At 37.1% G+C, this 14276-nt stretch overlaps 1 protein-coding gene across 1 annotated transcript; it reads right to left on the bottom strand.

The window, feature by feature from the left end:
• Positions 1-1950: 1950 nt before the first annotated feature.
• Positions 1951-14244, bottom strand: grinaa (glutamate receptor, ionotropic, N-methyl D-aspartate-associated protein 1a (glutamate binding)). The gene is made up of 7 exons (XM_057828511.1): positions 14079-14244; positions 7582-7903; positions 5942-6057; positions 5666-5866; positions 5463-5591; positions 3385-3528; positions 1951-3311 (listed from the first exon to the last, which is right to left on the bottom strand). The coding sequence occupies exons 2-7, from the start codon at positions 7874-7876 to the stop codon at positions 3162-3164; spliced, it is 1035 nt and encodes a 344-aa protein (XP_057684494.1). The 5' UTR covers positions 7877-7903; positions 14079-14244; the 3' UTR covers positions 1951-3161.
• Between the last annotated feature and the right edge of the window lie 32 nt (positions 14245-14276).

Genomic DNA, 14276 nt, shown 5'->3' with positions numbered 1-14276 from the left:
AACAAGTTTTTTTTTTTTTTTTTTTTTTTTTTGCAAAGTCATTACAGGTCACGTGAAGACTGAATTGTACATTGGTGTCAATATACACCCAGACAATTTTGTGTTTTCCTTCAAAAGTCACTTTTATTTTTTACATTTTTCCTAAATTTTAAAATTTTTCATAATTTGGAGATGTGCTTTTGGTCACTGTGATGTTGTAGGTTTAAATTTGACTCCAATCAATGGTTGTCCACAGGGTATAGCATGGTGTTGCAAAATGGAATGATAGCCTTCTTTATTTAAAATCTTGATCTTGTACAAATCTCCAACTTTACCAGCACTAAAGCAACCCCAGACCATCACATTACATTCACCATTGTTGACAGATGACATCAGGCACTATTCCAGCATCTTTTCAGTTGTTTTGTGTCACAAATGTTATTTTCTTGGATCTAAATTCCTCAAACTTTGATTCGTCTGTCCATAACTTTTATCCAATCTTCCTCTGTCCAATACCTGTGTTCTTTTGCCCCATATTGGCCCGAATAAAACACGGCCCTGATTATAAGACGACCCCCTCTTTTTCAAGACTCAAGTTTGAAAAAAAACTTTTTAAACACCAAATTCATTTTTATAGAGTAAATAATTACAGTACATCTGAAACAAATGATTATAACAATATATTTGAGAGAAAAAGCATGTTATTTTGCCTCATTCAAATCTTAAAGTCCGAACATTTAAATATGTAAACTAAAGTGCAATCACATTCGTAAATGAATGGCTTCTGGTTTTTAAATGTAAATAAACCAATCTACTGTGATAAAACAACATTGCAATAACTGCATTAACCATCAAAGTGAAGTCTAACTATAACTGTAGTCTTGTAACAAATCTGAATAAGTAAAAACATTGCAATAAAATAATGCAAACTGGTTAAACTTGAGAGTAGCTGAGATCTGTCATGACAGAACGTCGCTTCAATATCTGGCGCCATCTAGCGTTGTGAATGGGTATAACGTTTAGACCGCGAATATAAGACGACACCCACTTTTTCAGTCTTATTTCAATGCATAAAACACTTTCTTATATTCGGACCAATACGGTAATTATTTCCTTTCATTATCATCTCAGATAAAGCTTTTTCTTTTGCCACGCTGCCCTGAAAGCCAGCATACCGGAGTCGTCTCTTCACTGTCGACGTTGACACTGGCGTTTTAAGGGTACTATTTAATGAAGCTGCTGGATGAGGACCTGCGAGGAAGCTATTTCTCAAACTAGAGACTCTTATGTACTTGTCTTCTTGCTCAGTTGTGCAGCGGGGCCTCCCGCTTCTCTTTCTACTCTGGTTAGATCTTGTTTGTGCTGCTCTCTGAAGGGAGTGGTACACAGCGTTATAGGAAATCTTCAATTTATTGGCAATTTCTCTTATGGAATAGCCTTCATTCCTAAGAACAGATTGTCGAGTTTCACGTATGAGTTGTCTTTTTCTGGCCGTTTTGAGAGTTTAATCAAACCCACAAAGGTGATGCTCCAGATACCCAACTATCTTAAAGGAAGATCAGTTTTATAGCTTCTCTAACCACCTAAACTGTTTTGAGCTGTGTGCCAACATAATTGCACAAGGTTTTCTAATCATCTATTATCCTTCTAAGGCAACTAGAAAGCACAATGTACCATTAGGACACTGGAGTGATGTTTGCTGTACATGGGCCTCTTTACAAAACTACATAGATACTGCATTAAAACCGGACGTTTCCAGCTACAATAGTCATTTACCACATTAATAATGTACAGTGTTTTTCTGATTAATGTTATTTCCATTGAAAAAAACTGTTGCTTTTCTTTCAAATAGGAGGAAATTTCTAAGTGACCCCAAACTTTTGAACGGTAGTATAAGCATCAACACTGATTTGTCTTTATGTTCTTTGCCACTCTGGTGAAGACGAGCAGAGGAAAAAAACACATTACACGTTCCACATGGTATATTTAATGTAAAGCCGTGAGGAATGCGTTTCCACTCGAATTGAATGCAAACGAGAAGCTGGCCTCTACATGTCAAAGCACTTCTATATACATCTACACGTTAACTTCAATACAGACATCTTTGCCAAACAACAATCCCTCCCAAAAACTTCACTCTGTGCCGACAACGCACATGCAACAGGCCATGCTCGGGATGACGAATCAAATTCAAACTGGTTAAATACTGCGGGAGACAGCAGTGGTACCTGGAACCAGTGTATATATTCCAGTTCTGAGTTAGAAACTCAATTGTCGACTACTTGTAGCTCAATAAATAAATAAATTATCATGCATTTGTCTTCAAATCCAGCGTTCAGCTACTGCATTAGTGGTCATGACCCAAAAAACTTCAAATGTGGAGCAGCGTTAACATGACTTCGTATTGGTGGAAACATGAAATACAGCACTACAAAAGAAAAAACTTCAATTCACGCCAATGACCAAGCAGGGAGAGAAGAGGTTAATAAAGATGAATGCTTGTTTTCGTACCTTTTAAATTCAAAGCAGGGGTGTCGTTAATCTGCCGAGGTTTGTTCGTATCGTCGCAATCAAAATGAATTGGACGTCTAGAGCTGTCAATGGCGCCCAGTGACTTATTGGTGATCGCTACATTTTCACGTCACTTACTGAAAGTTTCCTTTTTAGGATGTGGCCCGAATTAAACCTAGAATGGCCGCTTAAAACAGTGACTTGCCCATAAAATACAGGAAAAAAATAACTAAATCCACACAAAATCCAAGTTTTGTGTAACAACTAGCACCGTCGATGGGAGTCCATGAGCTAAATGATTTGTCAATTTTCATTTGGAACACCCCTGCTCTTAAAGGAACACATCCCCAAGTGGAATTGGACTATAAGTGGTACACAGAATTATTTACAGCGGGGACGAACAAGCCACATCTCTAGAAATGATGTTTTTTATCTGCTGTTGTCATGCAGTTAGAATAGGAAGAATACTTCCAGTTTTCCGTGCCAAACACCAACGTGATTAAAGACGCGCCTCGTCTTTCCGGTCGTCCGCCGACAACCGTTTAGTGTTAGTAGAAGCACAGGAAGGAGTGTTAAAAGCGATACTGGCAAAAATAAAATTGTTAAATTAAACATAATAAAGGAGGGAAAAAAGACGACAAAAAAGGAAGGCATCCCCCCAAGGTGCACATTCATTCGCGGGAGCGTCCCACAATGGCCAGGATGTAGAGGAAAATATTGATGATGTCCGTGTAGAGGTTGAGGGCGGCGAAGACGTACTCCTCGGGACTGAGAGATAGCTTCTTGTTGCCCAGGAGAAGCTGAGTGTCCACGGCCAAGAACTGAGAAAGACAAAAAAAGCGTCAAACGAGTGCAGGCAGGCAAGTTTTATTCTCGTCTTGGGTATAAACTCACGCAGGTGAACAAAAGGGCGCCCAGCGAGGCGTAGACGATGTGCAAGATCTTGTGGCGGATGAATATGCAGAGGATGCCGAAGAGTAGGAGGACGATCAGGCACACGAAGAGCACGCCTTGACAGGAAGTGAAGTCGTATTTGCTCTGAAGAAAGAAAAGAAACGGGAGATTTTTTAACTTGATTGTCTTATGCAGCACAGGTGTCAAACTCAAAAAAAGTGTTTGGTCGTGTCACTCATGTGATGTGCTGTGCCTCCTCCCCGACTACCCCGCCACACACACAAGAGTAAGCCTGTGCCTTTTCAGGCTCCTTTTGTGAAACGTGTGTCAGGTGCTGCTTGGTAAGTTTTGCTTTCTTATCTTGGCTAGATATGCCATGTTGCTATCACACACTAAACTAACGTGTAGCGTTAACATAGCGTTCGCGTTAGCATTTAGACTTAGTGTGTTCTTAAACTCTTGAAAAACATTTTACATACAGTTGGTGGGATCCAGGTGAGTTTAATTATTTCCAAATAATGTGCTGACTTCCTGCTGAGTGTGTATTATAATCATTAAAATGGTGATATCCTTGTGTACTCTACAGTTATGGACTCCTCTGTCATGTTCATTCGAAATTGTTGGTAACCTTTATTTATTCATGGACTAAAACTTTTGAAGTTTATAGACGAAAACATTTTGTGAGTTGTCGACTGAAATTAGACCAAATTTGTCTAGAGTTTTCGTTGACTTAAACTAGACGAAGACATTTTGAAATTACTACAATATGACTAAGACTAGTAAGTATTTTTGTACAAAGGACTAAGACGAAAATGAAAATAGCGGCCAAAAACAATACTGGATTAAACGATTAATCGGATAAACGTCACTTTTTCAATTACCTTCACAATTTACCTTGAAGTTGTTTTAGGCATGTTGAAAGTAACCATGTACCACTGTAGTCTACAACTGTATCGATTATCAAATTCATTGGCGACTAATTCACTAATCGAATTTAATTGATTTAATCCATTAGTTGTTGGAGCCTTATTAAGAAGCTAGTTTAGACAGTAAGATGTCCGAAAGTTGGGTTATGTGAATTGTTGTTTTACAAAGCAGATTTTTCTTCATGTTGTACTTTGATTTAACAAAAATGTAATGAAGAAAGCTGATAATATTTACAACTGAGAAGTTATATATATGTTATAACTTCAAGAATGTAGACAAGTTTAAGGTGAAGAAAATCCTAAACGACTGGTTATTAAAACAGATGTCAACTAATTTGTTAAGCGATTAGTAGTCGATTTAATCGATTAAGTGTTGTACCTCTAATTTTTAGTAATTCTAAATATTTTATCAATGAAAAAAAAAAATCTAAACATTTTTTTTTTTACAAAAGCAATGTAAAAGAATATTGCCAGTTTTCCCTTTGATTTCACTCTCATTTAATTTTTTTTACTCCCTTTGAAATAATGCAAATAAAAAACAAAACAAAATGAAAATTAAAGAAATCAATAGATAAAAGTGAATCCTGATTTTTCTTTTTTAAATAAAAAAAAATCTAAGGTGAAAAAGACCATTGACTTTGCGCTTTTTTCCATTTAAACATTGTAAATAATGGTATGTGGTAAAAATTCTTATTGAAAAAATAGCAATGGAAAGGAGAGTTATTATTAACAACCTCAAAAGAAAAAATTGGACCATTTTGAGGTCAATAATTTCTCTAAAAAACAAAAAAACAAAAAATGATCAAAACAAAGAATTTAAAAAAGAAAAGGTTTTTTTTGTTTTTTTCTAATTAAAAGACTGCAAATGAAATAATAATTCAAAAAATCTTTCTCTCATTTGTGTTTCTTAATTTAAAAAAAGTAAATACCGCTAAATGAAAAAAATAAACCTATTAAAAAACAGAATTATAATATTTACTATTGACTGGCCGGGAAAAAAAAAAATCAATTTTGACCATTCTGAGGTCAATAATGCCTCTAAATGCTGTATCGACTGTCGAAATAAGCTGTCGGTTCATTTGCTCATCGATCTACTCTGGAATGGAAAATGTGCAGCTTTACAAACACCACGTGAAGGTGCGTTGTCTTGACCTGTAGCGAGAAGAGGACCACGGTGAAGCAAACCACGGCAGTGATGCCCACGGCCATGATGACGGTGTCAGTGTCGTAGAAGCTGGCGATCATGCCCACCATGTAGGAGAGGCTCAGGGTCAGAATGGACTACGAGACAATAAAACAGCTCTCAATATTCGCTACTGACAGTATTCATTTGGTTCTTTTCAATTTTTCTTTACCAGCGCCACCAAGTTCCAAGGGTGCTTGCGTCGGAAGTCCCCGCAGCAGCTAAGCACGATGAGGGACACGAGGAAGACCACGTAGGAGATGTAGTAGGTCCACGGATTGCGCCGCACGAACACTTTGGCATCCTCCACGAAGGTGAACACGGCCACAAAGGAGAAGGTGACCAGCAGCTGCACGGTGAGGACCATGAAAACCTTGAGGAAGACAAGCAAAAGCTCATTCTTGGAATCCGTCTGCTATTTATCAGGTTAGTTTTTGTCTTGGTGTACTTTTCTGATGAAGGCCTGCCGGATGCTCTTGTCCTCAAAACCTGAGTTGGTGAACTCCTCGTTATCGTAGTAAGTGGGTGGCACGTCGCCGTGGTAACCGGGGCTCCCACCCGGTGCTGTGAATGCAAAACATCAGCGACACGAGGACAACCAAATCAAATCAACTGATTGATGATCAAATTTATTCACTGCCAATTTGAGAATTGAATTGTTGTTAATGGCAAATTTAGCAATAGATTAATCTATCAAACCTATCAGATTAGGCTATCATGAACCAATGGTTTGCTCATCGATGGCGTTAAAATTCATAGATTAAATCTATTTTTAGATTGTTAAAAAATTCATTTGATAGTTGAATTGTTGTTGATGGCAAATTTAGCAATAGATTAAGCTATCAAATCTATAATTGCTAAAAGAGAATAAACGAACACGAACAAATGTTTCACTCTCATTGATGGCTTTAAAATTAATAGATTAATCTATTTTTAGATTGCTCAAATAGTCATTCGACAGACGAATTGCTGTTAATCTCAAATTTAGCAATAGATTATCAAATCTATGGTTGCAAAATTATTAAACAACAGGAGATCATGAACCAATGTTTCACTCTCATTATGGCGTTAATATTCATAGATTAATCTATTTGTAGATTTCTATCAAAAATTCATTCGACAGACGAGTTGCTGTTAAACTCAAATTTAGCAATAGATTATAAAATCTATAGCTGCAAAATTATGAAACAAAAAGATATGAACCAATTTTTCACTCTCATAATGGCGTTAAAATTCATAGATTAATTTATTTTTAGATTTTCATCAAAGATTCATTCGACAGACGAATTGCTGTTAAACTCAAATTTAGCAATAGATTATAAAATCTATAGTTGCAAAATTATGAAACAAAAAGATTAATTTATTTTGCTCAAAAATTCATTCGACAGATGAATTGTTGTTAATCTCAAATATAGCAATGGATTATCAACTCAATAGTTGCAAAATTATGAGAGTAAAATATCATGAACCAATGTTTCGCTCTCATTGATGGCTACAAAATTCATAGATTAATCAAGATATTTTTTTAATGGCAAATTTAGCAATAGATTAATCTATCAAATCTATAGTCGCAAAATTACTGAACAGATTATGCCATCATAAACCAATGTTTCACTCTCACTGATGGTGTTAAAATTCATAGATTCATCTATTTTTAGGTGTTCAAAAATTCATTTAAAAGATGAATTGTCGTTAATCACAAATTTTGCGATAATTTATAGTTACTAAATTATTAATAAGATTAAGATATCATGAACCAATGTTTCACCCTCATTGATAGCGATAAAATGGATTAGACTATCTTTAGATGATTCAAAAATTTATTCGACAGATGATTCTAAAGAGTTCATTGAGTCATTGCAAAATTGTTCGTTAGATTAATCCGTCATTAACTCGTTCACTGACAGTATTTCAGTGCCATTGGAGTTCATTGATTAATCAGGGAGGGGGACCAAATTAATCGCAAAATAATTTGACAGATTAATCGATAATTTTTTTGATCGATAATTAATCGACTAGCAAAATAATCCTTTGGGACAGCCCTAAATCACAGTGAAAAATATGATTTTTTAAAGATGCTCGGCTCACCAGAAGGGTCCCCGGGATAGCCCGGCTGGCCCGGTTGCTGGTAGGGCCCCTGAGGGTAAGGTCCTTGCGGGTAGGGCATTTGGGGGTAAGGCATTTGCGGGTACGGAGCTGGCCCGAAGCCTTGTTGCGGGAATCCCGGCTGGCCGTACCCGGCGGCGGGCGGGTACGGTCCCCCAGGGGCCTGACTGTAGTTGGGCGGCGGCATGCCAAAACCCGGCTGCGGGGGTCCGTAGACGTTATTGTGGAGCGGGTTGGACTCCCCCATCCCGGGGTAGCCACTCTTGTCCTGGGACATTTTGTGGCGGGGACGTTCAGGAGCAACCTGTGAAACAGAGCACCCAAAGAAATACTTTAATGTTCGACTGCCATTGAAGGCGATGGACGTCTCATGATGAATGTCCGCAATGATTTCTGGATTACAGAAATTTCACTTAAATTATATTTTAGCAAAAAACATGCAAGTTGATGCAGATGATTACTTTCGGGGGCCACGCAAAAAGTAAATCAAAATACACACATCTGGCCCCCAAGCTGCTAGTTTAACACCCTGCTCTATTATTATCGGTTTCTCAACAATTATATTTTCACAGCACTAACATAAACTAGATGTTGTGGTCCAAAATTTAAAAAAAATCTTGTTTCTTCTTAGGGAAATGTCCAAACGTGAAGCTAAAATGGCTGCTTGGAAGGAAAGTGATTTGGGAACACACGCGTAAAAGAATTTGTCAGATTTTCCATGAATACATTAGCTCTGAGTGGTAGTAAAAGCTAATTAGCCACCTAAGCCAACACACACACGGGTTACCATGGCGCCAGGTGCGCTGCTGTGGTAGCTAATGTATTATTGATCTAATTTTCCTGTGGATGAGACTTGACATCAATACTACTATAGAATGTGGTCAAAAGGTTTGTCTGAAAGACCTACGCTCGCTTCACCATTTTGGTAGAGCAAACTAGATGATTTTTGTTAATAATAATAAAATTACCCAAAAAAAAAAAAAAAAAAAAAAAAAAAAAAGACGCACCGTAATTTTCTGACTTAAGGCCGCTACTTTTTTTCCCAAATTTTGAATCCTGCGGCTTATTTTGCGATTTATTTGGGTTAATAGGTAACACTTTATTTGACAGCTGCGTCATATGACCGTCATAATTATGACATGACATTATCATGGGCATTAATGAACGCTTATGACAGATGTCAATAAGTGTCATCCGGCAAATTATGTCACTAACTCCATTTATGTCCAGCTCGGATCTTTTACATCCGTTCAAAAGGGAGATCATTTGCAGGATGACACAAAATGATATCTGTCATAGGCATTCATTAATGCTCATGGCAGTGTCATGTCATAATTGTGACGGTCTTATGACAGTCTTATAGCGTCACTGTCAAATAGAGTGTTACCAAATTCCATAACTAGCAATGAATGAAACAACAAGAACAGTAGCTGAGGAAATAATTAGCACAGAACATGAATTTTGATTTATTATTACCATCTGTAGCGCTGCAATATATATATATATATTATACAGGGTTTCCCCTAAAGATAAGAGATTGTGGTGGCCTGCCACAACAAAATAAACGATGCCACGCCTTGCAAATGAAATCTTTGTTTTTAAAATTTTTTAAGGCCGTTTTAAACTAGCGGCAGTAGAGTGTGAAGGGTTCAGCGGCAACCTATTCATTGTGTATTGAAATGTCCGTAAGTAAGCACGGCCCCCTTAAGAGACAATCGGACTGGGGAGCTGTGACGCAGGGTGAAGCGAGTAGCAAGAATGGGAGAACGGGCGAGATAGCGAGAGATAGCGGTCACATGTCGCGGCAGCCCGCTGTTATTTTGTTACTGTTTTTCTTTATTATTGTTACCACAATAAAGTGGGTAAGCCAATACAGACTCCTCTACTTCTTCCCCATATCCGCGGCATTACAGTAGTTTGGATGGGACTTTTCGGCAAAAGTGAGCGGTGGATGGCCGTCCTGGACAGAAGACTAAGTTTGAATAAATTTGCGCGAAGAGGCGCGGCCCAAAATAGAGCTCAGCTGCGCCAACGTCAAAAACAAGGTGCAGGCGTACTTATATCCGTGCTATCAGGCTGTTTCGGCCGCTGGACATACGCAATCATGGCTGATGAAACTCTGATAAATGCGTTTTTTTTTTTTCCCAAGTTTTGCGAGCTCTGGTACACCCAAAAAATGACTCTCATACCTCTACTTGCTTTCCAAGGTTTATACAAATCAACAATCCTTGATCGTAGGTCTTCACACAGCTTTTTTGACTGAGCCATGATGCACATCAGACAATGCTTGTCATCAAGACCTTTCTTACCAGGTGTGTGTTTTATAGTGGGCAGGGCCGCTTTAAACCACTCATCAGTGATTGGCCACACACCTGACTTAAAATGTTTGGTAAAAATTGGTTTCAATTGCTCTTTAAGTCTCCTTAGGCAGAGGTTTCATTTAGTTATTTTCCCCCTTCTGTCATTGTTTGCATGCTATCCTCATTAAAATATGAAAACCTATAAATGTTTGGGTGGCTTTAGTTAAAGCAGACAGTATTTTTATCTGTGTGATTTTGACAAAGATCAGATCACATTTGATGGTGATTTTATGCAGAAATGTTAGAAATTCCAAAAGGTTCAGATACTTTTTCATACCAATGTATTGTAACACCCTTATGAATACAAGTAGTAGGAAAGTACTATACAATAAAACCGGGGGTGGGGGTGGGGGTGGGGGTGGGGGGGGGATTGGTTGGCATCACGCTCAAAGAAAAAATATTTTAAAAAGTTACCTAGTGTTGCAGAAAAAGCCCTAACTTAGTGATGGTGCGGATATCAGGAGGCAGCCAAAAGATTCATCACCCCACTGTTTAAGCCTCAATTGGAACTTGCAGAAGAAGCAGCTAATGAGTTAAATTAGCATCCTATAAATAGTTAAAAATAAACTTTTGCTCTGGTTGGTTAACACAACAGTCTCAGGTCATAACCAGCAGATGCACTTCAAGTCATGCGACAAAGTATCTGATCTCGCAGTCAAATATTCGACCACAATGACTCACGGGGAGTCATAAATCTTATTTATTTTATTTATTTATTTTAGGCGGAGTCAGCGCAGCTTTCCGGCCGACACGTACATTTCTAATCCTCTTAGCGGAGATGCTCCGCCAGTGTGGATCGAGTCCACCGCGATGGGCGGGGGGTAGGGACTGCAATCGAGTTATTAGTCCAGCGCATTGTCCGTGTGCATGCCTGAGCAACACGTGTCAAAAGACGGCCATTTTGATGCGGTTAAAACCGTTTATAAATAACGGATGCCGGCGAAAGCTCATTGTCACAAGGCAGCTTGTGAAATCGCAATTATAAAAGGGTTTTGAATCGATTAAAAGTGCGGTTAGCCACAGTTGAGAGCTTAAAAATTGAATTTCCACTGGATGTATTACAGAGAAAAGAGCAATATTTAGCTAAAGGCCAAGCCGCTACAGTAAAAACGGATTAATTATTTACATTTATGGTCAATTATTTGACCCAAACCTTTACTAAAATGACCTACTTGTTTTTACATTGGCTTTTTCTCAACTGCTTTGGACGTAATTATAAGGGCAAATGTTATCATAAGGGCAAATGTCTTATACGGATACTTGTCCCATAAAGTCATATACTTTAATGTGTGGTTTAGAATGACTAATAATGGTACGTTACGCTACGTTTGAAACAAAAAAAAAAATCTGCATCCAAATGTACTTTTTTCGTATTTTTTTCAACCCACCACACACTTTTTTACAGAGACAAGAACAGAAGACAAATGTTATAATATTGACAAAAAAATGCAAAACTTCTGTCATATTTTTTTCTCCCCTTTTTTGTGCTGTCAGCCCCAAAATACAAAGTTATAACTACACAAAGAAACACTCATAGAAAAATCTATTGAATAAATGGTTGCTACATTTTTATATTTAAAAAAAACAATAAAAACTCAAATTATTTATTTCTTAATAATTTGCATTTTCTGCCTAATTAGAACACACTTTTTGTATGAATATTAGCCGTAGACTGACAAATGATGTTATGTTAGCATTATTATTTTTTGTAATTATTTATTTTATTGAATTTTTTATTATATTTAATTTAATTTTATTTTTTTAAAGTAATGTTAGCATTATTTCTAGAGTTGTCCGATAATATCGGCCGATAAAAACATTTTAAAATGATATCTGATAATATAGACATCAGTTTTTCATTATCGGTTTTATTGAACTTGCACTCAAAACAAACTGATTTTTGCACTATTTTGATTTCAACAATAATTATAGTGGTGCAATGTAGTCCCTTTATCTATAACTTCAATTGAAGTTGTTATTTTTTTACAGAATGTTTATTTGGAAAAAAAATTGAAGTTGTTACATTTATCATTATTAAAGCATCCAGTGGGGCATCACAGTACAATTAGCCATATTATGTTAAGTCCACGACCGCATATATCGCTTTGATATCGGTATTAGATTTTTGAAGCAATTTGATATCAGGATATCAGTTGAAAAGTAATTTTCGGACAAGGGACCCTTTCAAGCACAAATTGTTTTTTTTGTTTTTTTTCCAAACAAACAATTTTTTGTAACCCATATATGTCACTTTACTGAAAGATGAGGATTTCTGGTTTAACCCCTTCAGACCTGAGCATGCTGCTGAAGGACATGACACGTTCGCGTCTCTAAAGCAATTAATACACTGAATGTAGTTGCTATTGTCATTGGGAGATTATTGGACGAAACTACCCATCGAAATCAAATCATGAGGTTTAGCACGACCTCTTTGCTATTTCGGGCTCTTTGAAAACGGCTGAGACAAAACGCAACTTCAAAAAAGGAAATTAAGTGCTCATTTCTTATCAAAAACAAACACATTACCATTAAAAATAACTAGGGCTGCAGCTATCAAATTATTTTAGTAGTCGATTAATCGATGAACTACTTAGTTCAAATAATCGAGTAATCGGATTAGGTACACGAAAAATTAAAATACCTGAGCTGAGCCTCAAATGGTGTAAAAACATAAATAAGTGAGGATCTATGTACAACAAAAGAACAATTGGCCTTACCTTACCTTACATAGCAACAGTCCGCTAGCTTAAATGCTATAAAACGCTAATGTTTTTTTTTTTTACAATGCTCTTAGCAAATGGTTCAGACACATAGTCCCACAAAAAATGGCTAAATATACCTATAAACTAAAGTAAGAATGCTTTAAAAAAAACATTAGCGCTAACAAAAACTTGGCTTATGTTGGTCTTAACATGGAGCAGCTGGATTCAGCCAAGTGAAATGAGGCAGACTGGAGGGCAGTGTATCCACACAAATCAATAAAACTAAATGCAAACACTTTCAAAACAAACCATTACAACGTCACTTTAATTAAACGAATACTGGAAGTGGCAAAATTTAATTCAATTTTTTTTCTAATCGAACAATCGAGTTAATCGATTAATCGTTGCAGCACTATAAATAACCAATAAAAGCATGAAATATCCCCGACAAAAAAATCTGCACTTAGTTTTGGAGTTTGTGTTTGAGTAGAGTAAAAATCAGCAGATTTTTTTTTTTTTTTTTGCCCAGCAGAAAAAATGCATGTCTGGAGGGGTTAAATGACTTCTATCGTCGTCAATGGCATGCATAAGTTAATATGAAAAAAAAAAATCGACTTATAGTGTTACTTGGCGCCGTAACCAATGTGTATTTCTGTTTTTATTCATCTTAAATCCATGAATGACGCTCTTATTAACATTGGACTAATTCAAAATTTCATTCATTAAAAATGTGAATTAAAAATACAATAATGCTTAATAATAATTAAAAATACATTAATAGTTAATAATAATAATAATTAAATGACCGCAAATAGTTAGAAATAGTTAAAAGTGTTACCTTTCCGATTTCCGAACGAACTAAGGATTTTAAATCATTCACATTCACTAAATGAACTAAAATTTTAACACTGTAAGAAAGAGTTCAACTCTAGTGTAATTCGATTAAAAAGTAAACCTGGAGGTAAAAAACAAAAAGCACCTTGGCCATTTTCTGCGTCATCAGAACCGAAACCAAAACATCCCAAAATGGAGCACCCGCAGCGACACCGAGCCCTCACAAGAATGCGGCACGCGTCCAACCGACACAGAACTTTAAAGAAAAACATCTGATACAAACCAATATTGCAGTTAATATTTACGACTGAGTGGTCACGGATGTCGATAAACGCTAAACCCGGACTAGTTATCGAACGCCGCTAGCGAACAGTGACGACGACGACGTTCCTGTTATATTCGCCGAAAACGCAAAGATGTTTTTAAGTATAAAATCATTCTGAATTCCTTTTAAAGCCGCACGTTCGACAGTGACGTCGTTCATTTTAATTTAGGCCGAAGAAAACATCAACAAGGCGGCATGCTACTTGCTAAGCTAGCAGCTGTCAATAAATAACGGCCGCTAATGAGTATTGCGACTTACTTTTCTTGTATTTCGTTGATTTAATTCGTCTCGTGTCCTTCTAGAACGTTCGCTCGAGGCCGCGAGTTGGTTTTATATGTCCAATTCTGTCAATGTCTCGACAACGTAAGAGCAGTGCGACAGTGGGGCCAACGTCAAGTGGGTCAGTCGATGACGTCATCGCGCAGCGTCGTCACGTAACGTAGGCCAGCGTGACGT

This window comes from Corythoichthys intestinalis, chromosome 22, assembly GCF_030265065.1.
Source record: "Corythoichthys intestinalis isolate RoL2023-P3 chromosome 22, ASM3026506v1, whole genome shotgun sequence".
Classification (NCBI taxonomy): Eukaryota; Metazoa; Chordata; class Actinopteri; order Syngnathiformes; family Syngnathidae; genus Corythoichthys; species Corythoichthys intestinalis.
Note: the sequence above shows the minus strand (reverse complement) of the source record. Positions and strands in the feature narration are given on the sequence as shown.

Bases quoted from the DNA above. Each gene is read 5' to 3' on its own strand.
- grinaa (XM_057828511.1), bottom strand. From the start codon at position 7,876: ATGTCCCAGGACAAGAGTGGCTACCCCGGGATGGGGGAGTCCAACCCG. The intron at 6,058-7,581 runs GTGAGCCGAGCA...TTGCATTCACAG, and splicing joins CTATCCCGGGGACCCTTCTG to CACCGGGTGGGAGCCCCGGT. The intron at 3,529-5,462 runs GTCAAGACAACG...TTCTTTCTTCAG, and splicing joins TGGTCCTCTTCTCGCTACAG to AGCAAATACGACTTCACTTC.